The following is a 20,806-nucleotide window of genomic DNA, read 5'->3' as shown; positions in this document are numbered from 1 at the left end:
TATTAAGAATATTAAACACGTTAAGTATATTAAAAATAATAAATGTAATAAGTATATTAGGCATATTAAGTATATTAAGTACGTTAAGTAATTAAGTTAAATACATTAAGGATATTAAGCATATGAAATACAGGAAATATAGAAACTGTATTAAATATATTAAGTAAATGAAACATTCGGTATTTGTCAAATAAACTGGTTTTTTCCACTTTTCTCCCGGGAGATTTTTTTCCCCGGACCTCACGGGGGAGCGGCCGTTGGAGTTTTGCGCAGCGGAGGGACCGACCCGGGAGGTTTCGCCCCCAGATCTGTGCCGGGACCCGCGCCCACCTTCGCGGTTGGCCTGCAGCGTGGAGGCCTGGCTGAGGTTGGAGGGAGCCTCGTCCATCAGCACGTCCTCCTGAGACTCGTCCTCGCCCGAGCGGCTCACTGGGGACAGGGGACAGGGGTCAGCCCGACGTCCTGGGGGTCACCCCACTGCCCAAGCGGTCACCCCGATGCCCAGGGGTCATCCCGATGTCCTGGGAGCCACCCTGATGCCCAGGGGTCATCCCGATGTCCTGGGGGTCACCCCGATGCCCAGGGGTCATCCCGATGTCCTGGGAGTCACCCCGATGGTCAGGGGATGAGGCTCTTCTCCTGCGGCTCCGGTTAACCCAACAAGGGGTCACCCCGAGGTCCTGGGGGTCACCCCACTGCCCAAGCGGTCACCCTGATGCCCAGGGGTCATCCCGATGTCCTGGGAGTCACCCCGATGGTCAGGGGTCACCCCGACGTCCTGGGGGTCACCCCACTGCCCAAGCGGTCACCCCGATGCCCAGGGGTCATCCCGATGTCCTGGGGGCCACCCTGAGGGTCAGGGGTCATCCCGATGTCCTGGGAGTCACCCCGATGGTCAGGGGTCACCCCGAGGTCCTGGGGGTCACCCTGATGGTCAGGGGTCAGCCCAACATCCTGGGGGTCACCCCACTGCCCAAGCGGTCACCCCGATGCCCAGGGGTCATCCCGAGGTCCTGGGGGTCACCTTGATGGTCAGGGGTCACCCCGATGTCCTGGGAGTCACCCTGATGGTCAGGGATCATCCCGAGGTCCTGGGGGTCACCCCGATGCCCAGGGGTCACCCCGAGGTCCTGGGGGTCACCCTGATGGTCAAGGGTCACCCCGAGGTCCTGGGGGTCACCCTGATGGTCAGGGATCATCCCGAGGTCCTGGGGGTCACCCCGATGCCCAGGGGTCACCCCGAGGTCCTGGGGGTCACCCTGATGGTCAAGGGTCACCCCGATGGACAGTGGTCACACCCTGATGGCCAGGGGGTCACCTCCATGGTCAGGGGTCACCTCGATGGTCAGGGAACACCCTGATGGCCGGGGGGGTCACCCCAGTGCCTGGGGAGTTACCCCAATGTCCAGGGGTCACTCTGATGTCCAAGGGTCACCCTGATGTCCAGCAAAGTCTCTGGTGTCCAGGGGATCCCTGATGCCCAGAGGTCTCCCCAGTGTCCAGAGGAACACCCCGATGTCCAGGGGGTCACCCCGACACCCAGAGGTCACCCTGACATCCAGGGGTCACCCCAGAGTCACCCCAATGTTCAAGACGTCACCCCAACACCCAGGGGTCACTCAATGTCCAAGAGGTCACCCTGACACCAAGTGGGACACCCCGGGGTCACCCTGATGTCCAGGGGGTCACCCCACACCCAGGGGTGACCCCGGGGTCATCCTGATGTCCGGCAGTCACCCCACACCCAGGGGTCAACCCGGGGTCATCCTGATGTCCGGCGGTCACCCCACACCCAGAGGTCACTGTGACACCCTGGGGTCACCCCGCACCCAGAGGTCACTCCAGGGTCACCCCGACGTCCAGGGGATCACCCCACACCCAGGGGTCACCCTGACACCCAGGGGTCACCCCAATGTCCAAGAGGTATCCCCACACGCAGGGGTCACTCCGGGGTCACCCTGCTGTCCAGGGGGTCACCCCGCACCCAGGGGTCACCGCAATGTCCAGGAGGTCACCCCACATGCAGGGGTCACCTTGATGTCACCCCGCTGTCCAGGAGGTCACCCCACACCCAGAGGTCACTGTGACACCCTGGGGTCACCCCGCACCCAGAGGACACCCCGGGGTCACCCCACTGTCCAAGAGGTCACGCTGACACCCAGAGGTCACCCCGGGGTCACCCCAATGTCCAAGAGGTCACCCTGACACCCAGAGGTCACCCCAGGGTCACCCCAATGTCCAGGAGGTCACCCCACATGCAGGGGTCACCCCGGGGTCACCCCGCTGTCCAGGGGGTCACCCTGCACCCAGAGGTCACCCCGGGGTCACCCCAATGTCCAAGAGGTCACGCTGACACCCAGGGGTCACCGCAATGTCCAGGAGGTCACCCCTGCCTGATGTCACCCCCGCTGTCCAGGAGGTCACCCCGCACCCAGAGGTCACCCCGGGGTCACCCCAATGTCCAAGAGGTCACCCTGACACCCAGGGGTCACCCCGGGGTCACCCCAATGTCCAAGAGGTCACCCTGACACCCAGAGGTCACCCCGGGGTCACCCCAATGTCCAAGAGGTCACGCTGACACCCAGAGGTCACCCCGGGGTCACCCCAATGTCCAAGAGGTCACGCTGACACCCAGAGGGCACCCCGGGGTCACCCCACTGTCCATGGAGTCACCCCGCACCCAGAGGTCACCCTGGGGTCACCCCAATGTCCAAGAGGTCACGCTGACACCCAGGGGTCACCGCAATGTCCAGGAGGTCACCCCACATGCAGGGGTCACCCTGATGTCACCCCGCTGTCCAGGAGGTCACCCCACACCCAGAGGTCACTGTGACACCCTGGGGTCACCCCGCACCCAGAGGACACCCCGGGGTCACCCCACTGTCCAAGAGGTCACCCTGACACCCAGAGGTCACCCCGGGGTCACCCCAATGTCCAGGAGGTCACCCCACATGCAGGGGTCACCCCGGGGTCACCCCGCTGTCCAGGGGGTCACCCTGCACCCAGAGGTCACCCCGGGGTCACCCCAATGTCCAAGAGGTCACCCTGACACCCAGAGGTCACCCCGGGGTCACCCCAATGTCCAAGAGGTCACGCTGACACCCAGAGGTCACCCCGGGGTCACCCCAATGTCCAAGAGGTCACGCTGACACCCAGAGGTCACCCCGGGGTCACCCCAATGTCCAAGAGGTCACGCTGACACCCAGAGATCACCCCGGGGTCACCCCAATGTCCAAGAGGTCACCCTGACACCCAGGGGTCACCCCGGGGTCACCCCGCTGTCCCTCACCGATGATGGCGCTGTTGCCGTCGGCGCCGTCCCGCTCCAGCAGCTCGTCGATGAGATCCTCCAGCTCGTTCTCCACCTGCGGGACGGGGCGGGGGGGACACGGGGAGGGTTTTGGGGGGCGCTGGGGGGGGGATTTGGGGGTCCCAGGGAATTCGGGGAGGGGTCCCTGACCTGCATCTCCTGGGTGCTGAGCCCCTCGGGCTGCCCGGCCAGCACCACCGTGTCCCCCTCGGCCTCGCCGTCCATGTCGCCGTCGGCCGCCTCGGCCTGAGCCGCCTCCGCGTCCTCCTCGGGGGGCTCGGGGTCCCCGGGGTCACCTGGGGGGGCACTGGGGGGTTAGGGGGGACAGGGGGGGCCTCCTCGGGGGGCTCGGGGTCCCCGGGGTCACCTGGGGGGCACTGGGGGGTTAGGGGGCATGGGGACAGAGGGGCGTCACGGGGGGTCACTGCCTGGGGGCAGTGGGGTGACCCTGTGGGTGACACTGGGGGTGACACTGGGGGTGACACTGGGGGTGACACTGGGGGTCCCAGGGGTGGGTACCTCTGTCAGGGGGAGACACTGGGGGTGGCCGTGGGTGACCCTGGGGGTGACGCTGTGGGTGACACTGGGGGCGTGGGTACCTCTGTCGGGGGGGGGGGGGACCCTGTGGGGCAGTGGGTGACCCTGTGGGTGACGTTGTGGGTGACCCCGGGTGTCCCCGGGGGTCCCTGGGGTGGGTACCTCCATTGGGGGGTGACCCTTGGGTGACACTGGGGGTGTGGGTGTCCCCGGGGTCCCCGGGGTGGGTACCTCCGTCGGGGGGTGACCCTTGGGTGACACTGGGGGTCTGGGTGACCCTGTGGGTGACCCTGTGGGTGTCCCCGGGGTCCCTGGAGTGGGTACCTCCATTGGGGGTGACCCTTGGGTGACACTGGGGGTGTGGGTGTCCCCGGGGTGGGTACCTCCATCGGGGGGTGACCCTTGGGTGACACTGGGGGTCTGGGTGTCCCCGGGGTCCCCGGGGTGGGTACCTCCGTCGGGGGGCGCGGCGCCGGCCTCGCGGGCGCCGCCGTTGCCCTCGGCCTTGCTCTTGCTGGAGGAGCCCTTGGGCCCGAAGAGGCCGCTGGGCTGGTTGACGATGCGCGACAGCGTCTCCAGCGGCTTCAGCGCCGCGTTCACCGTGTTGGCCATGTTGGGGCTGCGGACGGAGGGGACGCCTCAGACACGGTGGGGACCCCCAGACACGGTGGGGACCCCCAGACACGGCCGGGACCCCCAGACACGGTGGGGACCCCCAAACCCAACAGGGACCCCCAAACACGGCAAAGAACTCTAAACACAGCGGGGACCCCAAACCAGCATGGATCTCCGAACACAGCGGGGACCCCCAAACACAGCAGGAACCCCCCAAAGACAGCAGGGACCCCCCAAAGACAGCAGGGACCCCCCAAACACAGCGGGGACCCCCAGACCCAATGGGGGCCCATGGGCCAGCGGGGATCACAGACCTGACAGGGACCCCGAACACAGATGGGACCCCAGACCCAACCCTTCAACATCCCTTAGAACTCAAGACCACCTGAAACCCCAACGAATCTCCCCCAAAGACCACTGAAAACCCCTCAGCACCCCTGAAAATCCCTCAAGACCCCCGCCCAAACCCCCTAAAGACCCCTGAAAACCTCAAGACCCCCCCAAACCTCCTCCAGGCCCCCCCAAACCCCCTGAAGACCCCAGAAAACCTCCTCAGGACCCCTGAAAACCCCTCAGGATCCCATAAAACCTCCTCAAGTCCCCCCCAAACCCCCTCAAGATCCCAGAAAACCTCCTCAAGACCCCCCCAAACCCCCTCAAGATCCCAGAAAACCTCCTCAAGACCCCCCCAAACCCCCTCAAGATCCCAGAAAACCTCAAGATCCCACAAAACCTCCTCAAGACCCTCTCAAACCCCCTCAAGACCCCAGAAAACCTCAAGACCCTCTCAAACCTCCTCAAGACCCCATAAAACCTCCTCAAGAACCTCCCAAACCCCCTCAAGACCCCTGAAAACCCCTCCAGATGCCCCCCAAACCCCCTCAAGACCCCCTAAAACCTCCTCCAGACCCCCCCAGACCCCCTCAGGACCGCCGCCGGAGGCCGACCTGGAGAGGTCGAGGCTGTGGGGCACGCGGGCCAGGTCGTTGACCAGCCCCTTCTTGAGGAAGAGGCGGATGATGTTGTTCATGCCGTTGTGCGGCGGCTTGGCCGCGCTGCTGTAGAAGCTGGAGGTGGACGGGCACGACTCCATGATGGTGCTGATGATGCACATGACGGCCTGCAGCCTGAGGGGACAGCGCCGGGGTCACCCGGGGGGGCTGGGGACGCGTGGGGGGACAGGGGACATAGGGGGGGACAGGGGACATCGGTCACTCCAGGGGACACTCAGGGGTCAGGGGACACTCGGGTCAGGGGACACTGGTCACAATGTGGGGGACAGGGGACATCGGTCACTCCAGGGGACACTCAGGGGTCAGGGGACACTGGTCACAGTGTGGGGGACAGGGGACATCGGTCACTCCAGGGGACACTCAGGGGGACAGGGGACACTGGTCACAGTGTGGGGGACAGGGGACATCGGTCACTCCAGGGGACACTCAGGGGTCAGGGGACACTGGTCACAGTGTGGGAACAGGGGACATCGGGCACTCCGGGGACACTCATGGAACAGGGGACACTCAGAGGGACAAGGGACACTCAGGGGGTACTTGGGGGGACAGAGAACACTTGGGGGACAGGGGACAGTCAGGGGGACTGGGGACACTTGTGGGGACTGGGGACACTCAGCAGGGCAGGGGACACTGGTCACTCCAGGGGGGACATCAGTCACTCCAGGGGACACTCAGGGGGTCAGGGGACAAGAGACACAGGTCACCTCGAGGCTGTCTCTGCAGTGTCCCCACACTGCCCCCACACCACCCCCACATTGTCCCTGTTGTCCCCACATTGTCCCCACTGTCCCCATCCCCACACTGTCCCCAGCTGTCCCCACACCTGGCGTGTTTCTCGGTGCTCTCGGCCATGGCCAGGGCGCGGCCCAGCGCGGCCTTGACCTCGTTGACCAGGGCCACCTGGGCGTCGGTGCCGCTGCCGGCCGCGGCCAGGCTGGCCAGGAAGAGCCGCGCCAGCGCCGGCGTGTCCTTGTCCTCGGCGTTCTGCTGGTGGGGCAGCAGGTGGTCCAGGACAAAGGCCAGCACGCTGCAGTCCTGGGGGGACACGGGGGTCACAGGCCTGCACACGCGCCTGGGCACGCAGGGGACGCCTGAGGACAGGGGTCACTTGTCCCCCAGCCCCGGGTGTCCCTGTCCCCGCGGTGTCACCTCCTTGATGAGCTCGGACTGGCCCACGCTGTGGTTCCCTGTCCGTCAGTGTCCCCCAGTGTGTCCCTGTCCCTGTCCCCGCAGTGTCACCTCCTTGATGAGCTCGGACTGCCCCACGCTGTGATTCCCTGTCCCTGTCAGTGTCCCCCAGTGTATCCCTGTCCCTGTCCCCGCAGTGTCACCTCCTTGATGAGCTCGGACTGGCCCACGCTGTAGCTGTAGTTGGCGATGAGGGCGGCGATGCCCACGTAGGAGCGCACCAGCTCGGCCAGCAGGCGCAGGATGGTCGAGGTCGGCATCAGGGGCTTGGAGCCCCGCGCCCGGCCCCGCTCCTCCCCGCGCTCCCCCTCCTTCTCCTTCCGCCCCTCGCGGCCCTCCTCGGGGCTGGACGCTGCGGGGACACGGGGACAGCGTCAGGGACACGGGGACAGCGTCAGGGACATGGGCCGAGGGTCAGGGGACACGGGGATGGGGCAGGGACACGGGGACAGTGTCAGGGACACGGGGACAGCGTCAGGGACATGGGCCGAGGGTCAGGGGACATGGGGATGGGGCAGGGACACGGGGACAGCGTCAGGGACACGGGGACAGGGGCAGGGGACACGCGGACAGGGGCAGAGGACATGGGGACAGGGGCAGGGACACGGGGACAGCTTCAGGAACATGGGCCGAGGGTCAGGGGACACGGGGATGGGGCAGGGACACGGGGACAGGGGCAGGGACATGAGCCGAGGGTCAGGGGACACGGGGACAGGATCAGGAACACGGGGACAGCGTTAGGGACACGGGGACAGCGTCAGGGACATGGGCCGAGGGTCAGGGGACACGGGTACAGCGTCAGGGACATGGGGACAGGGGCAGGGACACGGAGACAGTGTCAGGGACACGGGGACAGGGGCAGGGGACACGGGGACAGGGGCAGGGGACACGGGGACAGCGTCAGGGACATGGGGACAGGGGCAGGGGACACGGGGACAGGGGCAGGGGACACGGGTACAGCGTCAGGGACATGGGGACAGGGGCAGGGACATGGGCAGAGGGTCAGGGGACACGGGGACAGCGTCAGGGACACGGGGACAGGGGCAGGGACATGGGGACGGGGCAGGGGACACGGGGACAGAGGCAGGGACACGGAGGACACCAGGGGACGAGGGGGGACACCAGGGGACACAGCGCCACCTTCTCCCTGGGGGGTTCCCGAGGGCGGCGTCTCGGCCGCGGCTCCGTCAGCAGCGAAAACCTGGGCCTGGGGGAGCCGGGGGTGTCAGAGTTTGGGGGGTCCCCAAAAACCCCAGAGACCCCCAGGAGCCCCCTGAGACCCCCAGGGACCCCCCAAACCAGCCCTCAGACCCCCTAACCTCCACCCCACACACTCAGATGCCCCCCAGCCCCCCCAAACTGCCCCCCAGACACCCCTAAACCACCCCTCAGCCCCTGAAATCCCCTCCCACCTCCCAAAATCCCCTCCCAGTCCCCCAAACCACCCCCCAGCCCCCCCAAACCCCTCCCAGTCCCCCAAACTGCCCCCAGCCCCCCCAAATCCCCTCCCAGCCCCCCCAGAGCCCCCCAGCCCGCCCAAACCGCCCCCCAGCCCCCCCAAATCCCCTCTCAGCCCCCCCAGGTCCCCTCTCAGCCCCCCCAAACCGCCCCCCAGCCCCCCCAAATCCCCTCTCAGACCCCCCAAACCGCCCCCCAGCCCCCCCAAACCCCTCCCAGTCCCCCAAACTGCCCCCAGCTCCCCCAAATCCCCTCCCAGCCCCCCCAGAGCCCCCCAGCCCCCCCAAACCGCCCCCCAGCCCCCCCAAATCCCCTCTCAGACCCCCCAAACCGCCCCCCAGCCCCCCCAAACCCCTCCCAGTCCCCCAAACTGCCCCCAGCCCCCCCAAATCCCCTCCCAGCCCCCCCAGAGCCCCCCAGCCCGCCGTACATTGATGGCAAAGCCGGCAGGGGGGTCGAAGTCGGCGGGGGGCCGGGTGAGGCTGCGGTACTGCTGGTACATGTCGTCCCCAATGTCCGACAGCAGCTGGCTCACCTCGCTGGGTGCCGCGCTCTTGGGGTCACCCTTGTCACCTGCGGGGGACACCGGGGTCAGGGGGATAGGGGGGACACCCCCCGGAGGGGCTGGGGATGGCTGGGCTTGATGTGGGCACCCCAAATCCTTCCCTGTATGGGTACCCCAAATCCTCTATATGGACACCCCAAAATCCTTCCCTTATGGGCACCCCGAATCCTTCAGTATAAACATCCCAATTCCCCCCATACAAACACCCCAAATCCTTCCCTTATGGACACCCCAAATCCTTCCCTATATGGAAACCCCAAATCCTTCCCTATATGGGCACCCCAAATCCTCTATATGGACACCCCAAATCCTTCCCTTATGGACACCCCACATCCTAATTCCCCTACATGGACACCCCAATCCCTTCCCTATATGGGCACCCCAATTTCCCCAATATGAACACCCTAATTCCTCTAAGAGAACACCCCAATTCCCCTATATGGACACCCCAATTCCCTCTATATGGGCACCCCAAATCCTTCCTTATATAGGCAACCCAAATCCTTTTCCTATATGGACATGTCCAATTCTCCCTGTATGGAGACCCTAAACCCTTCCCTGTATGGGCACCCCAAATCTTTCCTTATATGGGCACCCCGATTCCCTCTCCATGGACACCCCAAATCCTTCCCTATGGACACCTCGATTCCCCCTCCATGGACACCCCAAATCCTTCCCTATGGACACCCCGATTCCCTCTCCATGGACACCCCAAATCCTTCCCTATGGACACCTCGATTCCCCCTCCATGGACACCCCAAATCCTTCCCTATGGACACCTCGATTCCCTCTCCATGGACACCCCAAATCCTTCCCTATGGACACCTCGATTCCCCCTCCATGGACACCCCAAATCCTTCCCTATGGACACCTCGATTCCCCCTCCATGGACACCCCAAATCCTTCCCTATGGACACCTCGATTCCCCCTCCATGGACACCCCAAATCCTTCCCTATACGGACACCCCGATTCCAATTCCACGTGCATCCCACTCCTTCCACAGCCCCCCAAGTCCCCCCTGGGGGTGTCCCCCAAGCCCCCCAGGACGGGGTCCCCAAGCCCCCCAAGCCCCCCGTACCCTCATCAGGGGTGTGGTAGGTGACCAGGACACCCCAATTCCAATTCCAATTCCCATTCCCATTCCAATTCCAGGTGTACCTCACTCCTCCCTGAGCCCCCCAAGTCCCAGGGGTGTCCCCCGAGCCCCCCGAGCCCCCCGTACCGTCGTCGGGGGCGTGGTAGGCGGCCAGGGCGTTGAGCATGTCGTAGATGACGTCGCGGATGGGCTCGGGGATGGGCGGCAGCGCGGCCGCCTTGGCCGGGGTGGTCTTCACCAGCTGCACCGCGTTGGGACCCTTGATGCGCAGGTTCTCAAACTCGTCGTCGGAGGCTGAGGAGTTTGGGGGGGTCAGGGTTTTGGGGGGGGTCAGGGCCTTGGGGGGCTCCTCAGGGTTTTGGGGGGGTCAGGGTTTTGGGGGGGGTCAGGGCCTTGGGGGGCTCCTCAGGGGCGACAGGGTGGGGATGGGTTTGGGGGGGTGGAGGCAGATCTGGGAGCCCCATTCTAAGAGACCCCCAGGACCCCTGTTCTGGGGATAAAGGGACCCCCAGGAGCCCATGTTTGGGGATACAGACACCCCCGGGACCCCCACTCTGAGAGAGCCCCGGGACCCCCACTCTGAGGGTAAAGGGACCCTCGGGACACTGTTTTTGGGGATAGAGGCACCTCATCCCCATGTCCCCGTGCCCCCTCCAGGAACCCCCCAGGAACCCCAATACCCCCTGTGCCCCCCCAGGACCCCCAATGGCCCCTCCAGAAGCCCCCCAGGACCCCCTAATGTCCCCATACCCCCACTATGATCCCCCCCAAGCCCCCCAATGCCCCCTGTGCCCCCCTCCAGACCCCCCAACGCCCCCTCCAGGACCCCCTGATGTCCCTGCAGCCCCTCACCGGTGCCGGAGCCGCGGGGCGCGGGCAGGGCGATGCGGATGCAGCCCGTGGCCACCTCGGTGAAGACGTGGGGGCTGCGGCAGGCGGCGGGGCCCAGCACCCGCAGGATGTAATTGACCTCCCGCGAGCCCAGGCTGCCCGAGACCACCCCGGACGTGGTGCTGCCCGCCCCGCTGGTGGCCGCCGAACGCACCACCTGTGCAGGGGACAGCGGGGGACATGGTGGGGACATCATGAGGATATTGTGGGACATCGATGGGATGTTGTAGAGATACCGTGGAGATATTGTGGGGACGTTATGGGGACATTTGTGGGAATGTTGCGGGGACATCATGGGGATATTGTGGGGATACTGTGGGGACACACTGTGGGGACAGCAGGGGACATATTGTGGTGACATCATGGGGATGTTGTGGGGACATTGTGGTGACATCGTGGGGATGTTGTGGGGACATTGTGGTGACATCACGGGGATGTTGTGGGGACATTGTGGTGACATCACGGGGATGTTGTGGGGACATTGTGGAGACAGCGTGGGGATGTTGTGGGGACACTGTGGGGACAGCATGGGGATGTTGTGGTTCCCAGGAGCCCAGGCTGCCCGAGACCACCCCGGACGTGGTGCTGCCCGCCCCGCTGGTGGCCGCCGAACGCACCACCTGTGCAGGGGACAGCGGGGGACAGTGTGGGGACACACTGTGGGGACATCGTGGGGATATCGTCAGGATATTGTGAGGATGGCATGAGGACGTTGGGGGGACACACTGTGGGGATATCGTGGGGACAGTGTGGGGATATCGTTGGGATACTGTGAGGACAGCAAGGGGACACCGTGGGGACAGCGTCAGGACATTGTGGGGACAGCATGGGACATTGTGGGGATATCATGGGGACAGCTTGGGGATATCGTGGGGATATTGTGGGACACCATGGGGACATTGCAGGGATATTGTGGAGATACCGTGGAGATATTGTGGGGACATCGTGGGGATATCTTGAGGATAACGTGGGACATTGTGAGAACACACTGTGGGGACATTGTGGGGATACTGTGGGGACACCATGGGGACATTCTGGGGACATTGTCGGGACAGTGTGGGGACATTGTGGGGAGAGTGGGACACTGTGGGGACAGGGTGGGGACGTTCTGGGGACATTGTGGGGAGGGACAGACTGGGACATTGTGGGGACATTGTGGGGACAGAGTGGGGACATTGTGGGGCTATCATGGGGACGTTCTGGGGACGTTGTGGGTACATCGTGGGGACATCATGGGGACATTGTGGGACATTGTGGGGATATCATCGGGACGTTGTGAAGACAGCGTGGGGACATTGTGGGGACAGCGTGGGGATACTGTCGGGACATTGTGAGGACACTGTGGGAAGGAACAGCGTGGGCACACCATGGGGATATCGCGGGGACATCGTCGGGATATCGCGGCGACCCCGCGGGGACACCGTGAGCTTATCGTGGGGATCCCACGGAGATATTGCGGGCACACCCCGTGGGGACACCCCCCGTCTCTCCGCTCACCTTCTCCATGGTGTGGCGCAGCGTGCAGGGGTCCTCGATGATGTGCCGGAAGAGCAGCGTCACCAACGGCGTGAAGCCGGTGAAGCCCGAGCTCTGCGTCAGCGCCAGGATGGTGCGCGTGGAGCGCAGCTCGGCGAACAGCAGCGCGTGCTTGTGCTGCCGCGTCAGGCGCAGGCAGAGGCGCAGCGTGGCGTGCAGCGTGTCGGGGTCCACCGGCACGCCCAGCATGCTGACGCACGCCCGCAGCACGGCCGGCACGGCCTCTTCCGCCAGGCCCCGCACCGGAGCTTCGGCCTCGGCGGCGTCGTTGTCGTCGTTGTCGCCGTGGGGCTCCTCGGGGGTCGGGGTGGGAGTGGGGCACGGTGGGGACGGGCAGGGGGCTGTGGTGGTGGTGGTGGTAGTGGTGGTAGGGGGGGTGGTGGTGGTGCTGGAGGGGTCTTCGTCCGTAGAAGGGGGGTCTGCGGCTGTTGGGGGGGGGAGAAGGGTTTTGGTGTTGTTATGGCTGCTGTGAGCTTGCCGTGACCCACTGTGGCCATTCTGACCCCTCCGTGGCCGTTCTGACCCCACCATGACCCCTCCGCGGCCACTCTGACCCCACCATGGCCCCTCTGACACCTCCGTGACCATCATGACCCCACCATGACCTCCCTCATGGCCATTCTGACCCCACCATGGCCATTCTGACCCCCTGTGACCCCTCTGAGCCCACCATGACCTCCCTCATGGCCACTCTGACCCCACCATGGCCCCTCTGACCCCTCCGTGACCATCATGACCCCACCATGACCCCACCATGGCCATTCTGACCCCCTGTGACCCCTCTGACCCCACCGTGACCCCCCTAATGGCCACTCTGACCCCCCCATGGCCATTCTGAACCACCCATGACCCCTCTGACCCCACTGTGACCACTGTGACCTCCCCATAACCCCTCAGATCCCTCCCCGTGACCCCTCAGACCCTCCCCATGACCCCTCAGACCCTCCCCATGACCCCTCAGACCCCCCCAATGACCCCTCAGACCCCTCCAATGACCCCTCAGACCCCCCCAATGACCCCTCACACCCCCCCAATGACCCCTCAGACCCCTCCCCGTGACCCCTCAGACCCCCCCAATGACCCCTCACACCCCCCCAATGACCCCTCAGACCCCTCCCCGTGACCCCTCAGACCCCCCCAAGCCCCCCCAGCCCCCCATACCGGGGGTCTCGTCCTTGCCCTTGCCCTCGGGGTCCTCGGCCCCCCCCTCGTCGCGGCCCTTCCCGGCCCGGGGGGGTCTGGGCAGGGTCAGCATCACCGGGCGCCGGTTCCCCGTCTCCTCGTTCACCTGCGGACACCGCGGTCACACGGGGTCAGGGGTCACACAGGTCACACGGGGATCAGGGGTCACACAGGGGTCAGGGGTCACAAAGGGATCACACAGGGGACAGGGGTTACACAAGGGGTGAGGGGTCACACAAGGGGGTCAGGGGTCACATTGGGGTCATGGGTCACATTGGGGCTCCTCCCAACGGGTGACACCGGGGGGGACATGGGTGACACTGGGGTGACACCATGGGGCCATAGGTGACACAGGCCCCTCCCCGTGGGGTGGCTGTCCCCAGGGCCGTGTCCCCACACCCAGGGCCGTGTCCCTGTCCCCAGCTGTCCCCTGGCTGACCCCCGGCTGTCCCCATGTCCCCGTACCTGCACCATGGCGGTGAACTGCACGGTGTAGCAGCGTGTCCCTGTGCCCTGGCTGTCCCCTGGCCGTGCCCCTGTCCCCAGCTGTCCCCAGGCTGTCCCCTGGCTGTCCCCTGGCCGTGTCCCTGTCCCCTGGCTGTCCCCTGGCCACGTCCCTGCCCCCTGGCTGTCCCCAGGGCCGTGTCCCTGTCCCCTGGCTGTCCCCAGGCTGTCCCCAGGCTGTCCCCAGGGCCGTGTCCCTGTCCCCTGGCTGTCCCCAGGCTGTCCCCAGGCTGTCCCCAGGGCCGTGTCCCTGTCCCCTGGCTGTCCCCAGGCTGTCCCCTGGCTGTCCCCAGGGCCGTGTCCCTGTCCCCTGGCTGTCCCCAGGCTGTCCCCTGGCCGTGTCCCTGTCCCCAGGCTGTCCCCAGGCTGTCCCCTGGCCGTGTCCCTGTCCCCTGGCTGTCCCCTGGCTGTCCCCTGGCCGTGTCCCTGTCCCCAGGCTGTCCCCAGGGCCGTGTCCCTGTCCCCTGGCTGTCCCCACGTCCCCGTACCTGCACCATGGTGGTGAACTGCACGGTGTAGCGGCGCCGGCCGGCGGTGAAGCGCACGCTGGGCTCCCCGGCCCTCCAGGCGGCGTCGATGGTGCTGTTGTTGCTGGCGCTGTAGCTGCACCAGCGCCCCGAGCGGTCGTCGAACCAGCGCCAGTTGTTCCCCGTGGCCTGCAGGTACTGGGGGGACAACGGGGGGACAACGGGGGGGGGTCAGAGGGCTGGAGCCCCCCTGGGCCACCCAAACACAGCCCGGTGTGGTCGCTGTCCCCGTGCCAGGGACACCGCGTGTGCCCCAGTGACCGTGTGTCACCCAGGACCCTGTGTGTCACCCCTGTGTCACCCCTGGACTCTTTGTGTCGCCCCTGTGTCACTGCCTGTGTCATCCCAGGACACTGCATGTCACCCCAGGATTCCGTGTGTCACCCCAGTGTCACCCCTGGACTCTGTGTGTCACCCCTGTGCCCTCCTCGTGTCCCCCAGGACTCTTTGTGTCACCCCGTGTGTCACCCCAGGATTCCGTGTGTCACCCCAGTGTCACCCCTGGACTCTTTGTGTCACCCCTGTGCCCTCCTTGTGTCCCCCACAACTCTGTGTGTCACCCCAGGGCTCTGTGTGTCCCCGTTATGTCACCCCCTGTGTGCCCCAGGACCCCAAGGCCCCTCCCCAAGACCTGTGCGTGTCACCCCCTGTGTCCCCTGTGCCACCCTGAGTGTCCCCCGTGTGTCCCCCAGGACCCCCTGTGTCCCCCTGACTGCTCCACCCCCATCCCAGCCCCATCGTGTGTCCCCAGGACCCCCCCAGGACCCCCCAAACCCCCCAGGACCTCCCCCAGACTCCCCCCAAGCTCCCCAGGACCCCCCCAAAAGCCCCCCCAGGACCCCCCCAGATCCCTCCAAGCCCCTCAAAGCCCCCAGGACCTCCAGAGAACCCCCAAAAAGTCCCCCAGGACCCCACCCCAGATCCCTCCAAGCCTCCCAAAGCCCCCAGGACCCCCCCAGAACCCCCCCAAAGCCCCCCAGGACCCCCCACCTTGTTCATCTGCGCGCGGCGCTTGGAGGACACGGCCGTCTTCTCGTAGAAATCGATCAGCAGCAGCACTGGGGTGATCCACCTGGGGGTTTGGGGGGGCCAAAAGAGCCGTGAGAGCGTCCCTGGGGGGCTCCTGGGGGTTGTTTTTTTTTGGGGGGGGGGGGTGTCAGTCCTTACTTGGGGGTCTGCACCTCCTTGTGCTCCTTGGCCGCCTGCAGGCAGGGCTGCACCACCTCCAGCAGCTTGATCAGCACGTCCAGCACGCAGCTGGACTCCACCACGCGGGCACAGGGCAGCTTCAGCTCCTGGGGGGGCAGCCCAAAAGCATCAGCACCCCCCAAAAAACATCCCGAATGCCCTCAAAACCCCGACCAAAATATCTGGGAACAGCCCCGAAATATCCACAGAAAACAGCCCCAAAATCCTGACCAGAATATCCAAAAACATCCCTGACATATCCACCTGAATGTCCACAAATTCCTGACCAGAATATCCAGAAATATCCCTGAAATATCCACCTGAACGTTCCCAAAATCCTGACCAAAATGTCTGGGAACAGCCCCAAAATATTCCCAGAAACAGCCCGAAAATCCTGACCAAAATATCCAAAAACATCCCTGAAACATCCACCTGAACATCCCCAAAATCCCGACCAAAATACCCAAAAACATCCCAGAAATATCAACAGAAACAGCCCCAAAATTCTGACCAGAATATCCAAAAACATCCCTGACATATCCACCTGAATGTCCACAAATTCCTGACCAGAATATCCAGAAATATCCCTGAAATATCCACCTGAACGTTCCCAAAATCCTGACCAAAATGTCTGGGAACAGCCCCAAAATATTCCCAGAAACAGCCCGAAAATCCTGACCAAAATATCCAAAAACATCCCTGAAACATCCACCTGAACATTCCCAAATCCCTGAAACATCCACCTGAACGTTCCCAAATCCCTGAAACATCCACCTGAACATTCCCAAACCCCTGAAACATCCACCTGAACGTTCCCAAAATCCTGACCAGAATATCCAAAAACATCCCTGAAATATCAACAGAAAGAGCCCCAAAATCCTGACCAAAATATCCAAAAGTATCCCTGAAACATCCACCTGAACGTTCCCAAATTCCTGACCAAAATATCCAAAACTATCCCTGAAACATCCACCTGAACGTTCCCAAATTCCTGACCAAAATATCCAAAACTATCCCTGAAACATCCACCTGAACGTTCCCAAAATCCTGACCAGAATATCCAAAAAATTCCTGAAACATCCACCTGAACATTCCCAAATTCCTGACCAAAATATCTGGGAACAGCCCCAAAACATCCACCTGAGCCCCCCTAAAATTCCTGACCAAAACATCCCTGGAATATCCCCAAGTCCCTCCAGGTTTTGGGCTTTCCCCCCCCATATTTTGGGATCCCCCTCCATGTTTTTGGGGTCCCTCCCCAAATTTTGGGGTCCCCTCCCAAGGTTTTGGGGTTTTCCCTCCATGTTTTAGGGTCCCCTCCATGTTTATGTCCCCCCAGATTTTGGGTCCTCTCCCCACATTTTGGTTTCCCCCTCATTTTGGGATCACCCACATTTTGGGATCCACAATATTTGGGGTTCCACCCCCCCCCCCCAAATTTTGGTTTCCCCTCATATTTTGGCTTCTTGGGATCCCCCCCATATTTTGGGATCTCCCATATTTTGGGGTCTCCCATATTTTAGGATCTCCCATATTTGGGATTTCCCATATTTTAGGATCTCCCATATTTCGGGATTTCCCATATTTTAGGATCTCCCATATTTTGGGATCTCCCATATTTTAGGATCTCCCATATTTTGGGATTTCCCATATTTTAGGATCTCCCATATTTTGGGATCTCCCATATTTTAGGATCTCCCATATTTTAGGATCTCCCATATTTTGGGATCTCCCATATTTTGGGATCTCCCATATTTTGAGATCTCCCATATTTTAAGATCTCCCATATTTTAGGATCTCCCATATTTTGAGATCTCCCATATTTTAGGATCTCCCATATTTTGAGATCTCCCATATTTTGAGATCTCCCATATTTTAGGATCTCCCATATTTTAGGATCTCCCATATTTTAGGATCTCCCATATTTTGGGATCTCCCACATTTTGGCTTCCACCTCTACATTTCAGTTTCCCCCCCACATTTAGGATCCCCTCATATTTTGGGGTGTCTTCCCTCACATTTTGGTTTCCCCCTCACATTTTGGTTTCCCCCCTCATCTTTTGAGCTCCCCCATATTTTGAGTTCCCCCATATTTTGTGATCCCCAATATTTTGGGTTTTCCCCCTCGCCCCCCCAATATTTTGGCTCCCTCCTCTACACTTTGGTTTCCCCTCCGCGTTTCGGGATCCCCCCCGTTTCGGGGTCCCCCCGGTGTTTCGGGGCACCTCGAAGAGCAGCGTGAGCAGCAGGATGCGCGTGGCCAGGTTGGAGGCCTGGGGCAGCGTGGCCATCTGGCTGATCCACTCGGACACCGTCCGCGTGTCGCTGGTGGTCAGCGGGACGGCGGCCTTGATCAGGACATCGGCCGCCTCCCACACCTGGGGGCAAAGGGCAAGGGGTCACTCAGGGGGTCAAAGGTAAGGGGACAAAGGTCAGTCAGCCTTGATCAGGACCTCAGCGGTCTCCCACACGTGGCACAGCCCTCACTGGGCTCAGGGTGGGTTTAGGGCTCTCAGGGCAGGTTTGGCCAGGTTTAGACCAGGTTTGGCCAGGTTCAGGCCAGGTTTAAACCAGGTTTGGCCAGGTTTAGACCAGGTTTGGCCAGGTTCAGGCCAGGTTTACCTGCTGCACCACCTGCCTGAGCACGCTGTCGCGGCAGGCCAGCCCTCACTGGGCTCAGGGTGGGTTTGGGTGTCTCAGCGCAGGTTTAGACCAGGTTTGGCCAGGTTTAGACCAGGTTTAGACCAGGTTTGGCCAGGTTTAGACCAGGTTCAGGCCAGGTTAGACCAGGTTTGGCCCGGTTCAGGCCAGGTTTACCTGCTGCACCACCTGTCTGAGCACGCTGTCGCGGCAGGCCGGCCCTCACTGGGCTCAGGGTGGGTTTGGGTGTCTCAGGGCAGGTTTGGCCAGGTTTAGACCAGGTTCAGGCCAGGTTAGACCAGGTTTGGCCAGGTTTACCTGCTGCACCACCTGTCTGAGCACGCTGTCGCGGCAGGCCAGCCCTCACTGGGCTCAGGGTGGGTTTGGGTGTCTCAGGGCAGGTTTGGCCAGGTTCAGGCCAGGTTTGGCCAGGTTTAGACCAGGTTTGGCCAGGTTTAGACCAGGTTTGGCCCGGTTCAGGCCAGGTTTACCTGCCGCACCACCTGTTTGAGCATGCTGTCGTGGCAGGCCGGCCCTCACTGGGCTCAGGGTGGGTTTGGGTGTCTCAGGGCAGGTTTGGCCAGGTTTAGACCAGGTTTGGGCCAGGTTTAGACCAGGTTTGGCCAGGTTTAGACCAGTTTAGGCCAGGTTCAGGCCCGGTTCAGGCCAGGTTTACCTGCTGCACCAACTGTCTGAACATGCTGTCGCGGCAGGCCGGCCCTCACTGGGCTCAGGGTGGGTTTGGGTGTCTCAGGGCAGGTTTGGCCAGGTTTGGCCAGGTTTAGACCAAGTTCAGGCCAGGTTAGACCAGGTTTGGCCAGGTTTACCTGCTGCACCACCTGTTTGAGCACGCTGTCGCGGCAGGCGGCCCTCACTGGGCTCAGGGTGGGTTTGGGTGTCTCAGCGCAGGTTTAGACCAGGTTTGGCCAGGTTTAGACCAGGTTTAGACCAGGTTTGGCCAGGTTTAGACCAGGTTCAGGCCAGGTTAGACCAGGTTTGGCCCGGTTCAGGCCAGGTTTACCTGCTGCACCACCTGTCTGAGCACGCTGTCGCGGCAGGCCGGCCTCACTGGGCTCAGGGTGGGTTTGGGTGTCTCAGGGCAGGTTTGGCCAGGTTTAGACCAGGTTTGGCCAGGTTTAGACCAGGTTAGACCAGGTTTGGCCAGGTTTACCTGCTGCACCACCTGTCTGAGCACGCTGTCGCGGCAGGTCGGCCCTCACAGCGGTCAGGGTGGGTTTGGGTATCTCAGGGCAGGTTTAGACCAGGTTTGGCCAGGTTTGGCCAGGTTCAGGCCAGGTTAGACCAGGTTTGGCCAGGTTTGCCTGCTGCACCACCTGTCTGAGCACGCTGTCGCGGCAGGCCGGCCCTCACTGGGCTCAGGGTGGGTTTGGGTGTCTCAGGGCAGGTTTGGCCAGGTTTAGACCAGGTTTGGCCAGGTTCAGCCAGGTTAGACCAGGTTTGGCCAGGTTTGCCTGCTGCACCACCTGTCTGAGCACGCTGTCGCGGCAGGCCGGCCCTCACTGGGCTCAGGGTGGGTTTGGGTGTCTCAGGGCAGGTTTGGCCAGGTTTAGACCAGGTTTGGCCAGGTTCAGGCCAGGTTAGACCAGGTTTGGCCAGGTTCAGACCAGGTTTACCTGCTGCACCACCTGTTTGAGCACGCTGTCGCGGTAGGCCGCGCCGTTGCGGCGCACGGCCGTCATCAGCAGGTCGCAGACCCTGTAGACGGTGTCGGGCAGCTCGTCCAGCAGCTGCGAGCAGCCCGGCAGCATCGAGTCCGTGAAGGCGCCGAGCTCGGCCGCCTCCAGGGGCTCGGCCCCCTCGAACTTCTCCAGGCATTTGGCCTCCTCCTCCTCCTGCCGCTCCCGCGCGCGCCGCTCCTCCTCCTCCTTGCGGCACGCCGCCTCCTGGGGGGGGACGGGGGAGAGAAATGGGGGGTTGGAAAAGGGAGATGTGGGGTTGGGGGGAGAAATTGGGGTTTGGGGGGGAAATGGGGGAGAAATGGGGGGATTGGGGGAGAAATGGGGGTTTGGGGGGAGAAATTGGGGTTTGGGGCAAGGAAATGGGGAGAAATGGGATTTGGGGGGGAGAAATGGGGGAGAAATGGGGGGGTTGGAAAAGGGAGATGTGGGGTTGGGGGGAGAAATTGGGGTTTGGGGGGAGAAATTGGGGTTTGGGGGAAGAAATTGGGGTTTGGGGGGGAAATGGGGGAGAAATGGGGGGTTGGAAAAGGGAGATGTGGGGTTGGGGGGAGAAATTGGGGTTTGGGGAGAGAAATTGGGGTTTGGGGGGGGAAATGGGGGAGAAATGGGGGGAGAAATGGGGGTTTGGGGGGAGAAATGGGGAGAGAAATGGGGGGTTGGAAAAGGGAGATGTGGGGTTGGGGGGAGAAATTGGGGTTTGGGGGGAGAAATTGGGGTTTGGGGGGAGAAATGTGGGTTTGGGGGGGAAATGGGGAGAGAAATGGGGGCTTGGAAAAGGGAGATGTGGGTTTGGGGGGAGAAATTCAGGTTTGGGGGGGAAAGGGGGAGAAATGGGGGTTTGGGGGGAGAAATTGG

At 62.8% G+C, this 20,806-nt stretch overlaps 1 protein-coding gene across 1 annotated transcript in view; it reads right to left on the bottom strand.

The window, feature by feature from the left end:
- LOC136305615 (E3 ubiquitin-protein ligase HUWE1-like) overlaps positions 1-20,158 on the bottom strand; it is a gene marked incomplete at its 5' end in the record, with an annotated part of 54,320 nt that extends 34,162 nt beyond the window's left edge. Inside the window, 18 exon segments of the mRNA XM_066208906.1 lie at positions 331-429; positions 3,290-3,365; positions 3,461-3,606; positions 4,300-4,466; positions 5,410-5,589; positions 6,299-6,510; positions 6,807-7,015; positions 7,804-7,870; positions 8,552-8,694; positions 9,910-10,077; positions 10,636-10,831; positions 12,172-12,635; positions 13,372-13,498; positions 14,385-14,561; positions 15,414-15,495; positions 15,591-15,718; positions 17,837-17,989; positions 19,886-20,158. Of these exon segments, the coding sequence (XP_066065003.1) occupies positions 331-429; positions 3,290-3,365; positions 3,461-3,606; positions 4,300-4,466; positions 5,410-5,589; positions 6,299-6,510; positions 6,807-7,015; positions 7,804-7,870; positions 8,552-8,694; positions 9,910-10,077; positions 10,636-10,831; positions 12,172-12,635; positions 13,372-13,498; positions 14,385-14,561; positions 15,414-15,495; positions 15,591-15,718; positions 17,837-17,989; positions 19,886-20,158 (3,067 nt within the window).
- Between the last annotated feature and the right edge of the window lie 648 nt (positions 20,159-20,806).

The sequence above is a fragment of the Chamaea fasciata genome, unplaced genomic scaffold, assembly GCF_029207755.1.
Source record: "Chamaea fasciata isolate MVZ Bird 193981 ecotype frontalis unplaced genomic scaffold, bChaFas1.0.hap1 SCAF_517, whole genome shotgun sequence".
Taxonomy (NCBI): Eukaryota; Metazoa; Chordata; class Aves; order Passeriformes; family Sylviidae; genus Chamaea; species Chamaea fasciata.
The sequence above is the reverse complement of the archived record's forward strand: the minus strand, read 5'-3'. Positions and strand labels throughout refer to the sequence as shown.